The 16224-nt window shown below is 42.3% G+C and overlaps 1 protein-coding gene across 3 annotated transcripts in view; it reads left to right on the forward strand.

Annotated features, from left to right (window-relative positions):
- The window catches only part of arhgap4b (Rho GTPase activating protein 4b), a 47870-nt gene that overhangs the window by 3441 nt on the left and 28205 nt on the right, over positions 1 to 16224 (forward strand). For all 3 annotated transcript variants that reach the window (XM_036151081.1, XM_036151011.1, XM_036151042.1), the window contains exons 2-4: positions 9913 to 10249; positions 15539 to 15710; positions 15858 to 16020. In XM_036151081.1, coding sequence (XP_036006974.1) covers positions 10180 to 10249; positions 15539 to 15710; positions 15858 to 16020 — 405 coding nt within the window. In that variant the 5' untranslated portion in view covers positions 9913 to 10179. The remainder of the gene's footprint in view (positions 1 to 9912; positions 10250 to 15538; positions 15711 to 15857; positions 16021 to 16224) is intronic.

Here is a 16224-nt window from a genome sequence, read left to right on the forward strand (position 1 = left end):
AGTATATCGCCATATTCCTTAGTAATGGGCCGAGAGACCTAGTGCACACATGCACCCCTACCCGAATGGCACGGTCGGCACAAACCACCCGTCTCATTCGAAATACAATTAGATTCCGATTGAGCTTAATTCAATCATAATATTCCGATTGGTTGTGCTTACATGACGCATTTTTATTACGATCGTCCCTGTATTCCGATTGCTTATGTCCATGTAAACGTAGCTGTTATTGCATGGCAGTTTTGTGAAGATGAGGCTCAGGGTTGCCTGTAGCTTTCCTAATTTTATGAAGAATCCTTCTTTTGGTTGTAACATTAACAATTAGGAAAAAGAGGTCATGTATCTTCAAGCATTCCCATTTTTTCCCTGTCTTATTGATAGTGAACTAGCCTGCAAAGCCACCAGCTGACTGAAATTATGCTTTAAAGCCGCACAAACATAGCATAATGTTAGTATCGATAACGTAAAAGTACAGCGTGTCCATCACGGGTCTGATGGATACTGACTCATCCTTCTGCACGCCGTAAATACGAATCATAGTTGACAGTAGATCCAGATACTGTGGAGGGCTATATTTCAGTTCTCTTTGGGAATGTTCCAGCGTTGAAGAAGAAGAATCCGAGCTTTGAGCCCTGTCCCAAAGACGGATGTGTCCAGTGTGCCAGCCGACGCTGTCACACTGACCCTCTGTTTCGTCTAAGGGTTTTTTTTCTATATCTTTTTTGCCCTCTCCTGAGACCATCAGGTATGCCTTTAATAAACACAGCCTAACGATCCTCCGCGTTATAAGTCAAGCATGGCATGACAACACTGGGAATCTTTGTGAGCTGCTTGGCATCAACCTGAGCTTTCGCAGACGGGGAGCGAGGCCGAATCTAAGAGGCCGTTCATGTCCCGAGTATGATATAGTAAAGACTCACGCTTCTTCGCAAGTATGCAGTGTTTTACAATCTGTATCAAAACTTAAGTCTCCTGAATGTATTTCAGGTGCAGCAATTATGTGCTGCTCTGAAAACTAGCTTTCCCCCCGCAACGTGTGTTTTAGCAGCGATGAGAGGATTAAGCTGCCGCTGAGAGCGTGAAGGAACAGAATAATTGCCTGCTGATTGTGCAGGAGTAAAAGCCTGTGGTGGCATAAGACGGTAGAGTTTCCTGTTTCCGGAGACAAACGCAGCACATATTGGTGTCTTCTCACACTGATACAAGGTGAACGTAAGCATGCTGTCAATGAAGCCTGGGGGGTGGAGTCGGTTTCAGGGGCCCTACCTGTTGCATCAAGGTGCTTAAAGATTTGCAGTCCACAAGCCAATACATTGTTGGAAAGCTTCTAGCTGTGGGAATGTTATATTTATATTTTTCTTTTTCAATGTAGCAGGTATGGTTTTGTCCTAATGAAAGGTTCTAACTTTTATACAAAGATGTAATACACATCCCTTTCAACTGTAAAACACATTTTGATGGAACATCCTGTTCTAGTCTTGTGATTTTTTTTTGCCCTCCTTTTTCTTCTCCTTTTATGGGTCTCTATAGTGGTGCATCTGTCTCCATCCCATCCAGTCAACTCACATCTGTGATTGTGCCACTTACATCCTCTTGCGTCACACAAACTCTGGGTGTCTTCCTTCATTAAAATAAAATTCCAAATAACTTTTTTTTTTTTTTTTTGCATTCTAACTTGCTTAACAAGAAATAAAGTAAATGCCATATAATGTTCTAACTTAAATTTGTAAGTTCAAGTCTGCTTTTGAGTAAATGTTTTCAGTAAAAGTCACTGAATGTTTGTGGTCCCATTTCAAAATAAATCAAGATAAATGGAATGCACAAAAATCTGGTTTGTATAAGATGAATACTTTGTGTTGCAACTTACATTTTCCTTTGCATAAGATTTGAATTTGTCTGTACCTGTATAAATCGGCTGGAGTTTTTTTCTTCCACTTTCAAATTGTTTTTTCCTTTGTTCAATTTTTACTCTGGTATTCACCCTTATCTTCTAGTCTTGGTGTTTCTTTACAGCTAATTTTAGATTACACCGGTTTGCTCTTTTTCTACTTCTCTTTTTTTCTCATTTCTAATAATTGTGTGTGTGTACACCCGAATTTTTCCATCGCGGGACAATAAAGGTCTTCTTATTCTTATTCTTCTTGAAAAGGTCTCCCATCGGGGAAAATTGGACCCAAACATTTTTATATACATGTTTCCACATCAACTGACTGAGTTAGCAAACCAAATTTATGTTATTCTTGAATTGTTGTTGCCACAAAATGACCCCTTAGACACCCCTGATCCCTGTGGTTAGAATGGGAGAAAACTGATGACCATCCTTTCTATCCCAAACCAGCAGAGTTCCAATCCCTGCTGACTGCATGTTCAATTGCTCACATGGGAGCAGGATATTACCTGCTTGATTTTTGGGGTTTTAGAGGCAGCTCGGAGAGGGTCTAATTACATGAGTTTATGATGGATTTGTTTCCTGAAAAGCTTTATGTCGCCAAACAACTTACCAACTTTTCCAAATTGTAAATCTTCCCTTAACCCCGTGTTTACCTTAACCCCGGCACAAAACACCCCTGACACCTTTGTCCTTCCACTGCCCCCTGGCTTCTTCTCCATTCTTCTGCAATACCATGTTGCTTTGGGAAAAAAACAAAACCATCTGCCTTCAATGTCAATACTCCTTGCGGGAGCATATGCCTTCATCTCAGTCGCTCTTAGTTCTACTGACTTTAATTCTCTTGCAGCTAATTATTCTGTTCTCACTACATATCTCAGTAACCTGACTCCGCCGGATGGATTTGCTCCGCATATCCATCTGGAAACCTTCCGTTGAAGTAATTTTGGGAAGGGGCGAAAATACTGGTTAGCTGATTGGCCTATGTTGGTGATAGACGGGCCAAATGAACCAATCAGATTAACGACGCATATGACGTACTAACAGCGACGACAAAAACACAACCACAAGCTCTTGTTGAAACCAGTCGGGAGAAGAGCAAAAACATATTTTCCTCTGAGAAAAGCCTCCAGAGCAGTGTTTTGCTCTTCTTTCAGTGAAGAAATACTCTGTAATTCCGATAAAACTTGCTCGATAGCCACGCTGGCGCTAGTTTCATCGGCTGAAGCCGCCATGTTGTTTAGACTGAACTGTCACGCTTCCCGTTGCGTCACACCTCAACCCGCCTCAAAGCCAACGCTGATTGGACGTTCGTTTGGTGAACGGCTCCAAATTTTCTTTAACGGAGAGTAGCCAGACTGATCTGCGAGTGAAACCTTGAAAGCTCGCGAGATCAGGATGGTCTCACGAGGCTAATATCTCAGTGTCATCTGCAAACATTGCCATCCATTTTTGGCTCCTGCCTGACATTGTCTGTCTTTTCCTTTTAATAACTAATGTTTAAGCTTATATATGTATTCTGCAGTATTGCTATCTTACAACATAGCTGAACTGACATAAGTAATTATCTTTATTTTATTTTTTGGCTAATCTACTCTATGTGACCAACAAAAGTGAAATGTGTGAACTGGCAGTTGAATGAAACTGACTCCATTTATAATCCAGTTCAACAATCTGATTTAGTGTAATAATGTTAATCCTTATTTGGGAAAACACTGGTTAAATAAGGAAATCAAAGTCATGCATTTAGGTGTGAGAATACTTATCATCAGCAGGGTTGCTGTCTGGTTTAAGTTCATGGGTAGAAAGATGGAGCTAAATGCCGGACAATCGTAAAAGAAAAATTGTGAGAGGCTGCAAGAAACTTTAGACTGGATGGATGCTCACCTTCCAATAGGGCAACCCCAACACCAGGATTCCACTGAATGTGGAAGTGCTGTGGGAGCGCCGTGGTGCCGGCTGCGGTCACCCTATTCCAGTCGCCCTATTCCACCAGAGGTGTTTCAGAGCAGAGTCCCTCTGCGTGGATTGCAATGACATAAAAACAAATACCTTTTACGTAATATGTTTGTGGTTGTGGTGTTACAAAATGTGAAGCGGTTCACTGTGTGACTGTCTTTGGAAGATTGTGTTTCATTGATTTCTCCGTCAGCTTTCAGTGCAATAACAAGCTCTGCCTACAAGAACCGCTTCAATCCATCCATCAGTCGTCACACCTGTCTCTCCGAGTGAATGCATAGCTGAAGTGTGGCTGACGGCGCATATTAGCACAAGATCAAGTTTGACCTCTTCGTTCAAATCTCAGCGTTCGGCTGTAACCCCAGCACGATACATAAGCACCTTCTCTTTTTTTTTCAGCAGGCTAAAACTTTAGTTTTTCCCAAAAGAGTTGTTTTCAGGAAATGAGATCATCTGGCTGGGAGCGATTTGTTTCCGTCCTTTTATTTTTGCACAGCCTTAGTTTGGTTTTTATCTGAAGTTTGCAGGGCTCGGGGAGAATTTTCTTGGTACAGAAAGCTCCTTTTGAGAGAACACAGAGCTGCAAGAACCGAACCCATTTGTAAAGTTTTCTGCAAAAATACCCGCAGCATAAAATTACAGTACGCGGTCAAGAAAACAGAAGGTTGTTTGCTGTCAGCAGCATCAGGAAATCCCCTCCAGAGAATCAGGACGTTGCAGCTAACACAATGTCCCGTTTGTGCTGCCTCACTCTTTGTACTCGTGTTTTTTTTCCTCTGATGAAATTGGTCGAAAAATCACATGGCAGTAAGGAGCTAATACTGTACACGATGCACCATTTCCTCTCTTGCCATCAGTTTATTCCTCACAGCATCGCATTCCTCCTTTCATTAACCGTGACTTCAAGCATAAAAATCTGCCTCTCCAATAACCTCCATCTCTCTAGCCTCCCTGGCCTTTCAGCTTTGAGCTGCTTCTTTTTCTCCTGATCTCTCTCTCTCTCTCTCCTACAACCCCCTCCTGTTTCTTTCTCAGATCATTTACATCCGCTTTGTTCTTCTCAGATTAGGGTCGCATGCTGACGAAACCCCTCCGTACACTTCGGTGGTCTCAGGGCCTCGCTCCCTCGTTCGCAGACGTCCCTTTTGTGCGTTTTGTGCCGCTTCTGCATTTACTCCCTGCTTCCTTCTGAAACCGTCGCTGAAACGCGTCTGATTCACAACCGCCGCACTGCCCTGGCGGAGGAAATGAGAGTACAGTTCAGCGCTGAAAGAATGAGCGGTCGACTTCAGTTAAGCTTGAGGTGTGAGGCGTGCCTGACGTTTGAGGCCATCTTCATCTTCGTTTCTCACTTTTTTTTTTGATGTGACGCTTCGCCGTGCCTCAAAAGCAGACAGAATTCAACCTGTTTGTTGTAGAGGATGGCGGGGTTGTCCAAAACCAAAAGACATCTTTAGAATCTGTCTGTCAGTGAAAGGAGTACCTTTTTGCCGCGCATCACGGAGTGCCGAAACACAGGATGTGAGATGTGAATATGTCTGCATCTGTTTGCTTTCAAGGGTGTGTATTTATGTGTCTGCTTGTGTTCATTTTTTAAAGGAACGTAAGAACAGATCTAAGAACGCATTGTCATCCCTTAAAAATAACAAAGCCTGTCAGCAATTTAAGTTGTCAGTTGTGCACATAAGACTAATGGCAGCAGGTCTCCTTATTGGAATCTTTTCAGAGTTGCTGGAACGCAACCGGCTGGGTTCCAGAAATGTCTGAATGCAGCTCATAAGGCACTTTGGTTTGGTACAGCGTCACCAGAAAGTATTAATACCACTTTGTTACAGTCTTCAAATAAAGGCTTTCAAAAATAATTACAACAAAAATAATAACAGAATAATTAACTATGAGTCTTCAGGTTATGTCTCTACCATCCTGACCCACTGTTTGGGGGGATTTTGTCCAGTTCTATGTAGATCCTCTCAGTCAGGTTGGATGGGGAGCATCTGTAGCCAGTTGTTTTAGGTATTTCCAGTGATGGTTAGTTGGATTTAATTCCAAGTTCTGGCTGGACCACTCAAGGACATTGGCAGGCTCTTTCTGAAGCCGCTCGTTCTGTCTTATGGCTCGGTGCCTCGGATCAAAGTCCTGTTGAAAGGACAATTTGTTTGCTTAGTCTGATCTAGCACTCTAGAGAAGGTTTCCTTGGTGAATCTCTGTATTTTGCTGTGGTCATCTTACCCTCCATGCAAAAAAGAAAATATCCCCACACCATAATGCTGTCGCCTCTGTCCTTTACAGAAATGCATCTCTGCATTGGACCATGGTATTAATTTAGGGGTTTCCATCTTCGTTCAGCATCTGATGATAAACTTGATAGCTGCTGTGGTTGTTTTTTTTTTTTTCAAATACGGGAGTTCTGATTCTTGTTTTGGAGTTTCCACAACAGTGACTCTACCTCCTAGCGAAATTAGCAACCGGCAGTCTTCCGACGTTGTTTCTTCCCGTGACTCGCTGCACTTCAAAGCAGTTAATAAAAATAGTAACGGTTCCTTGTAGCCATTACTTATGGAAAAGCAGAATAAGTGAGTTGACCTGTAGCGAGCGGCTAACAGTTGGTACTAATGCACAAGGGGCATCCCCAGGTGCCAAGTGATCAGCACTGCCTGCTTTCTTTTTTAGACACAACATTCATATATTCTTTGCTCTGATGAAACCAAATGTTTTATTTTGGATTTTTTTTAATGGTCTGATAATCTCTAAGGTCCTGTTTCACAAAGTTCTAGTTGGCTGCCATGTCTGTTTGGTCTGTCTTCCATGCTTGGTTGGTGGAGTGCATGATGTTTAGCACTGTTGTGTGATAGCAGATAGGATCTTGGGTCCATATATCTCAGCCCAGGACATTCCATGTTTACCTATTTCCTTCCAAAAACAAAAACCATTGATGTGATCCTAAATTGTCTTCAAGTATGAGTTTATGCACAAATAAGCCTCATGAGATAGATTATGTTGAATAGACAATAGGGATTTGTGTAAAGATGTCTACTGGCTCCTAATTGTGGTTGAAAGCTGGTGGGGGTTGATATATGGCTCACCAAGCCTGACTTTCATGATTTTGTTTAGGCTAAATTTGGATGGGCTAAAAATGTCCAGTTTTCACCGTAAAGACAAGGACTGACTAATCACAACTGGTCATAAAGTAGTTGTCCATGGTCATCCAATGTTTAGAGCAGGGATGTCAAACTCCAGTCCTCAAGGACTGCAACTTTTATGTGTCCCTGGTCCAACATATCCAAATCAAGTAATCAGGTAATTAGCAGGATTCTGGAGAACCTGACTGCATACTGAGGAGCTATTTCAGCCATTTGATTCAGGTGTGCTGGACCAGGGACACATCTAAAAGTTGCAGGACACTGGTCCTTGAGAACTGGAGTTTGACACCCCTGGTTTAGAGGGTGTTGTCTGTAGAGATGCACCGATCCAGTTTTTTCCGATGCAATCCGATACCGACACCTGGGCTAGCGTGTCGGCCGATACCCGATACAGATCCCATGCTATGAATAAACCGTGTACCTTGCCATGTGAGTAAAGTTATCATAAACATTGTTAAAAAAACGTCTGCATGTTCTTTAGCATGGTGCTTTTCGAGCTGCTTACTTAAGTTTGTGCCGTTGACTTTACCAACCTTATCACCCCCCCTCGCAACTAATGCATTGCAGATGCTGCGTGTTGCAGTCGGACTTGTTGGCATATCAAGTTTGAAATGTTCCCAAATAGTAAACTTGGCTCGCTCCGGCACTTGCTCTGTGTTTGCTCATCGCTAACTGCGGTGCGTGCTCTGTGTAACCAATGTTTCAAACATAGAAAAGAAGTGAATAGATCGCGGTAACTGTATTGTTGTGTATGAGATTAATAAAAAAAGAAATGACAGGATCAGTATGCTGGATCGGCATCAATCCTACAATATCCGATCCGGCTGATTAGTCAATATTGGAGCCGATATGCGTTCCGGGTATCGGATCGGTGCATCTCCAGTTGTCTGCCATTTGTCTCTGATAGCTTGCGATGGACATTTTCCCCAAAGGCTACTTGGATATAGGCCTTTCTTTCAGACTCAACCTTTACTACAATGTCACTCAATGTTTATGCATTTGGCAGGTTAGTGAGGTCATTATTTACTGTAATACTTGGCACTTGTTATGATCCATCACAGAATCATGTATTGTGTACTTATTTAAAAAAGCTATAAGACTGACAATCTGAAGAAAAAAAGAAAACGGGGCTCGACAGAGGACAGTGAATGGTAATTTTTCCTCTAAGTGTACCTTTGAAGAGCGTTAGCTGGCATTTACTCTTTTTGGTGTTGCCATGAATGTACTCCTGGACCGCTGCCTCTCTATTCTTTGTTTTCTTTCTGTCCTCTTAACCCCAAGTCATGCTGAACCTGATTGTGCTGTTCCCATCCACTAACTCTACATGCTTGCATAGGAGGAGAGATTGCTGCAAAGTCGATAACTTGCTGTAATCGGCAAGACTTTGTTGGAAAAACTTTTACCAACTGGCATTATTTGATCACCTGAGTCTGATCCATTGTAATATGGATGGAATTGGACTGGGTGTAATCTGATTGTATGACTGCAGGGCATTGGAATGAATTAGTTTGATCCGAATACAGTTTGGACCTTGCTGGATTCTGTACAAAAGAACGTGAACTGGTTTGTAGAGTGCCTTAGGATTACATTTGATTTGAATTGGTGTTATTATTGGTGTTATTGAAGGCTGCATGGTGGCTTGTTGTTTGCACTGTTGCCTTGCAGTAGTAAGGTTGTGGGTGTGAATCGCTCCTGGGCCCTTTTGACATGGATTTTGTGTATTGTTCCTATGCATATTTAATCCCCTTCCACTGTCCTTTTTCTCTATGTTGCCCTGTGATATACTGATGACCTGTCCAGCGTGTACACCACTGTGCCGCTGGAGACAGCCAGCAGCCACATTTTTAGTTTGCAGAGTGGCAGATTCACAAAATGACAAGAGGATCGAAGTCGATCGTTTTGTTGTTGTTCTTTCTTCATCATTGAAGTGTATCATTCATGTTTGTGCTACAGATAGTAAAACAATGAAAATACTGAAGATGGTAATAAAAAAGAAGCTGCTCTGCTTATTTCAAATCCCAAAAACTGCTCACAAAAAAAAATCATATACAAAAAAAAATAAATCTATACCGCAAATGCATACACATAACATACCGAATAAGACAATTTGAATTGAGAAACAACTTGCTGTACTTTTGTTGCATGGCAAAAAGTATAATTTAATGTAATTTAGCTTGAATTTTGAAAATAGACATTTTGTCATGTTTATAACCATTTTATAGCTTGTAGTTGCAGGGATTGTTCTGACGCCAGTGGGACTGGTACTAACCGGAGATGAAGCTGAGTGTATGAGTAGACCATTAATAAATTAAAATGGCCATTCAGAATGAGAAGAAGGTCATTACAGTATTTATGACGTGTTAATATATTCCACATAAAGGTCATCTGTTTTTCCCAGGCTCATTCCTTAGTCACAGAAAAGTTTTTCAATCTGTGAAGCGTGATTTACTCTGGCTGCTTTGTTGTGTCATTCGTGGAATAACGTGTTAAAACCACAGGCAAATCAGTCTGTTGGAGGCCTTCAGTCAGTGCTACGTTGCCAATTTTCTCATCTTACCATACAAGAATACTGATTTCTGCTTCTTTTTTAAAAAACATTACTTTTACTGGGCATCCCCAGCCACCGACCTCGAGGCAGTGAATGCCCTTTATTACTGCTGTTATTCATCACCTCTCATCTCCCCATCCCCCCCCCATCCTTCAGTTTTATCACTCTGCTCTCTCGCTGTCTGCTCGCCGTTCTGCAGTCTCTCCTCCCTGGTGTCACTGTCCCTTTCCTTTCCTGTCACCCTGATCTTATTTGCCCTCTTCCTCTGACTCTCTTTTCTTCACCCTGAGCCGTGTAATCCTCTGGCCCCTTGTGGCCCTCCTGTCATCATATCGGCGCCCTTTCTGATTGCGTTCCCTGTTTCTCTTTCTTCTCAGGCCCGTTCGCCTACGGATCAGGGACCCACTGGATTCCATGGACAAATCGACCCGGCCGACATCCCCGCTGAGAACTGTCTATCGACCCTGACGCTGACGCTGATGCTGATGCGCCGCTCGCCGCTGTAGAGCAAGAAGGCAAAAGAGGGAGGGAGGGGATCAGGGGTGTGAAGGGTCACAGACCACAGAGCTGCAGCAGAAGCCGAGGTTGAGAAGGTCGAGGAGCGAGGGCTTTGGGAGGGAAGGTCAAAGGTCAAAAGATCAAAGATGATGACTTCACACGGAAAGCTGAGGAGGGAGAAGGGCAGCCTGGCCGAGTATGAATCTCAGATAAAGGGTAAGTTTCTCTGTACGCGCATGTCTTCCTGTGCACCTATCTGCACACGAGTGTGTTAGAGATGTAGTGATGCGTGAATGTATGCAGACGATCTGCACAGGCGCCCATGCATATACTTGTATGCAGGAGCATCCGCGACCAGGGGCGGTTCTAGACAGGGGCCAACAGGGGCCTGTGCCCCTGTAGAATTGTTCCTGGCCCCTGTTATGGCCCCTGTACTAAAGACATGATATAACATTTCTTAGGATGATAAATGCTGACAAAGATACCGTGACTGACTGGTCAGTTGTATTTTTTACATTTATGGTTTTACCTAATAATAAAATAACAAAATAATAAAAAAAAATAAAAAATAACTATTATTAAAAAATTAAGCTGTTCCACATTAAGCTCCCGCTGTATTGAGAAAAGATCAGGGGTCTGCAACCTGCAGTTCCAGAGCCACAATTGGCTCTTATATTGGCTTAATATATTAAACGATGAAATGTTGACCTGTTTAGGTTTTTTCTCCCAATCTTTTGTTCTGTGCCCCTGTGAAAAAACACTGGCCCCACCCTGGCCCCCCTGCTAAATTTGGTCTAGAACCACCACTGTCCGCGACCCTGCATTCAAATGCGTGATGTGCATCCAAAATGGATGGACACTAGAGCAAAACTTTCTTGCAGTTAGAGATTTTTTTTCCCAAGAAGCTGCCTGTCGAGGACGAGGCTATGATAAAAAAGCAGAACCTGGCTGGTCTTGGCAATATGAGGATTTCACATGGCGTGTTTATGCGTACTACGGTCTGGCAGGCCCGTATTAAGACAATGTGGTGCCCCTGGGCACTATACCTCAAAGTCCCCCCCCCCCCCCCCCCCCCCCCACTCTACCCGTGCTGTAATTTACGTTTCTGTAATGTAATTTACAATTTAATAACTTACACAACTACATGTAGGCATATGAGCAGTGAGCAATATTCAAATATCTAATTTTTAAATGTTGAAATCAAAAAAATCTTGATTTATTTATCATTTATTATTATTGTGACATCAGTGTTCACAAAACGAATAATGCATGGTCTTTCAACAATTTCAAGTAAATAATATAACAATTTATGAAAAATATATTTTTAAAGCATGTGTCATGTGGTGCCCCCCCACGGTTGGTGCCCCTGGGCACTGGCCCACTGGCCCTTATGGATAATCCGGCCCTGGGTCTGGAATGTGCGTGTCTTAGCCGGCTGCCTGGCCGTACTGTACTATAACGGGAGGTATTTATAGCTAGTATTAGTGATGTTGTCTCCTCACATCCAGTCAGCCCGGGGCAGAGTAAGGAGGAGGATGGGGAATGTAGCAGGAGAAAAGTGGGATGATGGAGGTATAAAAAGAGAAAGAGAAGAGAGTGGGGTAGGAGAAGGAGAATGAGATTTGATGGAGCAAATTGAAAACGGGGATGTCTCAGATAGCGGTGTTTGTGTTAGCCTTTTCATATTAAAGCGCAGCGTGGGGATGGTGCGCTCGCTGGATCTGCTGTTTGCTTACAAGCTTGTGCAAATAATGTAATGTCACGCTGGATTAAAAGCAAGTGATCCAAAAAGTATTATCAAAATACTCTGACACACAAAGGGAACCTAACCTAGGAGCATTTTCTTCAGATTTCCCCCAAAGAAAAGTTTTTCATTGTGCAGAAATAATACCGTACACACAGGACCTTGAGAAAGTAGTCATACAAGTTGAACATGTTCTCATGTTACAGCCCCAAACCCTAAAGTATTTCATTGGGGTTTTCATGTGATAGACCAACACAAAGTAGCACACAACTGTGAAGTGGAAGGAAAAGGAAACAAGTTGGACACTACTGCTGACCAATAAAATCAGCCGCTTTTAAACCAACACACCCCGGAAATAATCCAGTGCAACCGTGTCCTGTATGGTTCCTGGTAACTCTGGAGCAGCTGCAGAGATCCACTGCCCAGGTAGGAGAACTTGACGGACTGTATCAGTCTTGTGAAGTGGAACAGTTGCTCTGGTTATGGGTGGTGGAAAACTGACGCTGCACAACACAACCTTCCCCACCTTGAATGAATGCTGTCAGCATCGTGGTGTGGTTATGTTATGGTTCAGCAGGGACAGTGAAGCTGGTCAGAGCTAAATGCAGCACAATCATGGTAGAAAAAGTGTTAGATCGAAGCATATTAATTGGTCGGAATGGCCCGGTCAAATTCCAGACATTCAAATTGAGAATGGCTGGATTGGAAAGCTGCTGCCCACCGACTCTCTCAGGGTGAAATATTTTGCTGTCCAGGTGTGCTACGCCGATAGAGACAAAGCCTAAAAAAACTCTGCCATTGCCGTGACAGCTTGTTAAAGTATTTTCCGCTATTCCCATTTGTTTTTTTAACCTACAATACATTTTGAAACCCATGTATCATTGGCCTTTCAATGATCCACTTTGTGTTGTTTTATCACATCCAGTTCCAAAAGCCCGCATTGGACTTTACGATTGCATTGTGAGAAAAACGGGACCTTTAAGGAGTAGGAATACTTAACAAGGCGCTGTTTGTGAAGCAAAATTATATTCAAAAATTTTTCTCAGGCTTGTTGTGTTCAGACACACAACAAATCTATTTTTGCTAAAGCTGTTGTCAGGGACTGTCTGATGTCGGTGTCTCGTTTCTTTTTGTCCCAGTTCATAAAAAAAAGAATGTCCTGCAGCCTTAACAATATCTTCAGTGCTTGAATAGATATTGACCAACTCACATTATGACAGAGGTGATGGCAAACCTTTTTAATATCTAACAAAATGGGATAACTTTGTGTTCAGTATTCAGTATTATAAGGCAACGTATAGCTGCCCGGTTCTAAACGTTCTCGTAAAAGATTTTCCTGCAAAAGAAACATAAGTGTGGACAGAAATGCTTGTAAAGCACAATTCAGTAAATTGTAAATGAGCTTTTTTTTCCAGGAAGTTGACAGCAGTCGAACTCTGTTAACTAAATTAGAAAACTGACGTTCTGGGCCAGTCCTGTTTGTAGATCCTCTTTCAACTTTTTTGGTAGTGTCCAGAAACTGATGCCTCTGCTCTTGACCTTTTTCTAATGATGATTCTTGCACATCACCGTCTGGCAGATCTCCTCAGGATGTGGAGACTCCGTTAAAGAAAGATCTGCGAGGACTAGACTAGTGGAAGTTGAAGATGCAAGGGTTTAAAAAAGCTTTTGCACAAAGTTTCTGGCAAATAAAAATAAACCGTTCAGCGTAAGCCTGACTGGAGACCTGAGAGATGCATTTTTTCATAGAGTTAAATAAAGACACGGGACCTAGTTGTGTCTAAAGGTCAAATATGAAATAGACACTTCACTAAGTGCTTGTCAAGCCTGTCCAACTCATTTAGCCCTGTGGTTTGGCTTCGCTGTTCCAAATTGTACCCATCATGGTTTTTTTTGTCTCAGATAACCTGATCTGAGTCACCATCTGGTTAGTAATTAAGCAATACCAACAGCCATTCTGATACTATATTCTGATCAAAATCAGTGTTGTGTAACAATAAAGTGCAATTAAAAAAGCACTTTGCCCACCTACATATAGATTTCCTTTCTTTTTTTTGCTGCGCCTAATGGTTTCAGATCATCAGGCACATTTTAACATCAAAGCTAACCTGTAAACAAAAGGCAGTTTTCTAGTGATAATTTCATTTATTAAGGGAAAAAAAGCTATCTAGACCAACCCGGCCAGTCTGGTGTGAAAAACGAATTGACTTTTAAACTTTATAGCAGATTGTGCCCTCTTTAGCTGCAACAGCAATATGAAAATAAATAAACACATTTATGTAGACCTTAAGTATAGAATTTCTTTGAGCTTTTGGTATATCTTGGCAATTTAGGTTTAGTTTTGTCCTGAAGAGTTATTTTTACAGATTTGTCTGAAAATAAATATCCTGCAACAGATGCATTTTATTTCAGAATATTAAAGGTGCCTATGAAGGAAAAAAATTCGAAGAACATTATCCATATTTACTGCACTGAAGTATTTGTTTGTTTTTAAGCCTTTTGACATTCAATATGAAGGTCTTGTTTGGACAGCAAGCTGCTATGTCCTTCTGTTTTATGTGGCCCTTGATGATGGTTGCAAAGATACATATGTAATGTCATCATTTTAAAGTTTCGACTAATAAAAGAATAAGTTTGATTTTGAAATCGTCCTTGTTGTTCCAAGCCGCTTGGCCTTCAGACTTTACAGCTGCTAATTCACCTCAATTCAATTACGTCTATTTCATCAAATTATGCAGACAGATTCCAAGCCAATTACATATATTCCAAATTGATTCTAGTTATCAAACAGTGCATTCAAGCTCAGTTTATTATTAAAAATGGTTACGATGTTTTCTGTCTAAGGAAAACCAGCAGAATGCACCGAGTCATTGACTTACGGCATTCACTCCTGAATGCGCCTGCAGCGACAGTGGACAGTTGCTCGCATTGTGTCGTTGACTTTGCAGCCATGCCTCATACACACGGGAAAAACACAGACGCGCTGGGTGTGCCTTCTATGTTAAAGCAAAATAAAAAGTAAAGGGCAGCAGCACTTCTTTTAGTGGCGTCATCTAGGAGAGGCACACAGCTAAGCAGATAAGCTCTCAGCCAAACTTCACGTCTAGAGGATATGTTCTTCACACTCATTACTTTTAGAGAACCTCAGGGCTCTGTGCTTGGGCCATTTCAGTAAAAAAAAATACAACTATATAAATAAAAAAGTATATAACAGGTCATTACTGTAGATATGTCCAGATACTTCATTAGCAATTATTTTTTTCAAGAATTAACAATGAGAAGGTATAGATTAGATGTAGGTCTGTAATTTAATAATGGTTTCATTACAGCTATCTTTAAAAGCCTGTTGGACATACTGCGTGCTTTTCACTAAAGATAGACACATCATTACTAGAATGGGATTGGTTATCAAAAGAAAGTCTTCCTTAAATAATTTGATTGTTTGCTCTGACAAAAACCATGCTGTCCTGGTGTCCTGGGCAGAAATTGTAAAACGCATGCCGTATTTATCAAGTACCTGTTAAGAATACATTTTTTAAATCAAACACACTGTAGATAACATTAATTATGTCGATATTTTTAGTCTCAAAAGGAACGGGCAAATAATTCCTCACTGCTTGCTGGGAAAAAAAAGGATCTTTTCTCTGTTTACTGCGTTTTCACATGTCAGCACGCTTGCAGGCTCATGAATATGCATTTATGTAACTGGAGGCCCTTCTCTCTCTCTCTCTCTCTCTCTCTCCATCTCTCCCACTTGTCAGACCTGCGGGCCCAGCTGACAGACCAGATAAAGATTCTAGACTCCCAGGTTGAGGTGAAACAGCAGCAACTCTCCGACCTGTCAGAGTTTCTCCGGCGCCGGGGCGACATCGAGACTGAATATGCGCGGGCCCTTGACAAACTAACCGAGAGGTTCACTCACAAGACGAAAAAGTAAGGATGTGGACGGGGGGGGGGGGGGGGGCTTAGAGCATTTCTTCTGTTGTGCCTGCGTAAGGTTGTCAGAGAGGTGCTATTTAAAGGGGGTTCTTCATTGTGCGGGTCAGGCGGTGATCGTGTTGTTTTTCCCCTCGTCTGTAGGAAGGAGCAGTGGGGTCAGTCCGTTTGTCAGGTCTGGTCCGTTTTGCTGACTCAGACCCGTCTGGAGAGCCGGGAGCACGCGGCGCTGGGGGACACCTGCTTCAACACGCTCACACAGAGCCTGACGCACAGCACGGAGGACACACACCGCCTGCACAAAAAGGTGAAGCCGTGTTTGCTGCAGACCCCGACGTGGACGGAGCTGCAAAAGCAGTGGAAGTGCGAGATAAGCAGTCACATTCATTTATGCTCTTTAAAACGACATAAATGCTCCCTGAACCCTTTTGCTGTTAAAATTTGAACAGAATCGTAATCAGGCGTCAAGAACTGTTTTATAGCAACCGACCAAGCTCGACCTGAGAAAAAA

This window comes from Fundulus heteroclitus, chromosome 1 (assembly GCF_011125445.2).
Source record: "Fundulus heteroclitus isolate FHET01 chromosome 1, MU-UCD_Fhet_4.1, whole genome shotgun sequence".
In the NCBI taxonomy this organism is placed as follows: domain Eukaryota; kingdom Metazoa; phylum Chordata; class Actinopteri; order Cyprinodontiformes; family Fundulidae; genus Fundulus; species Fundulus heteroclitus.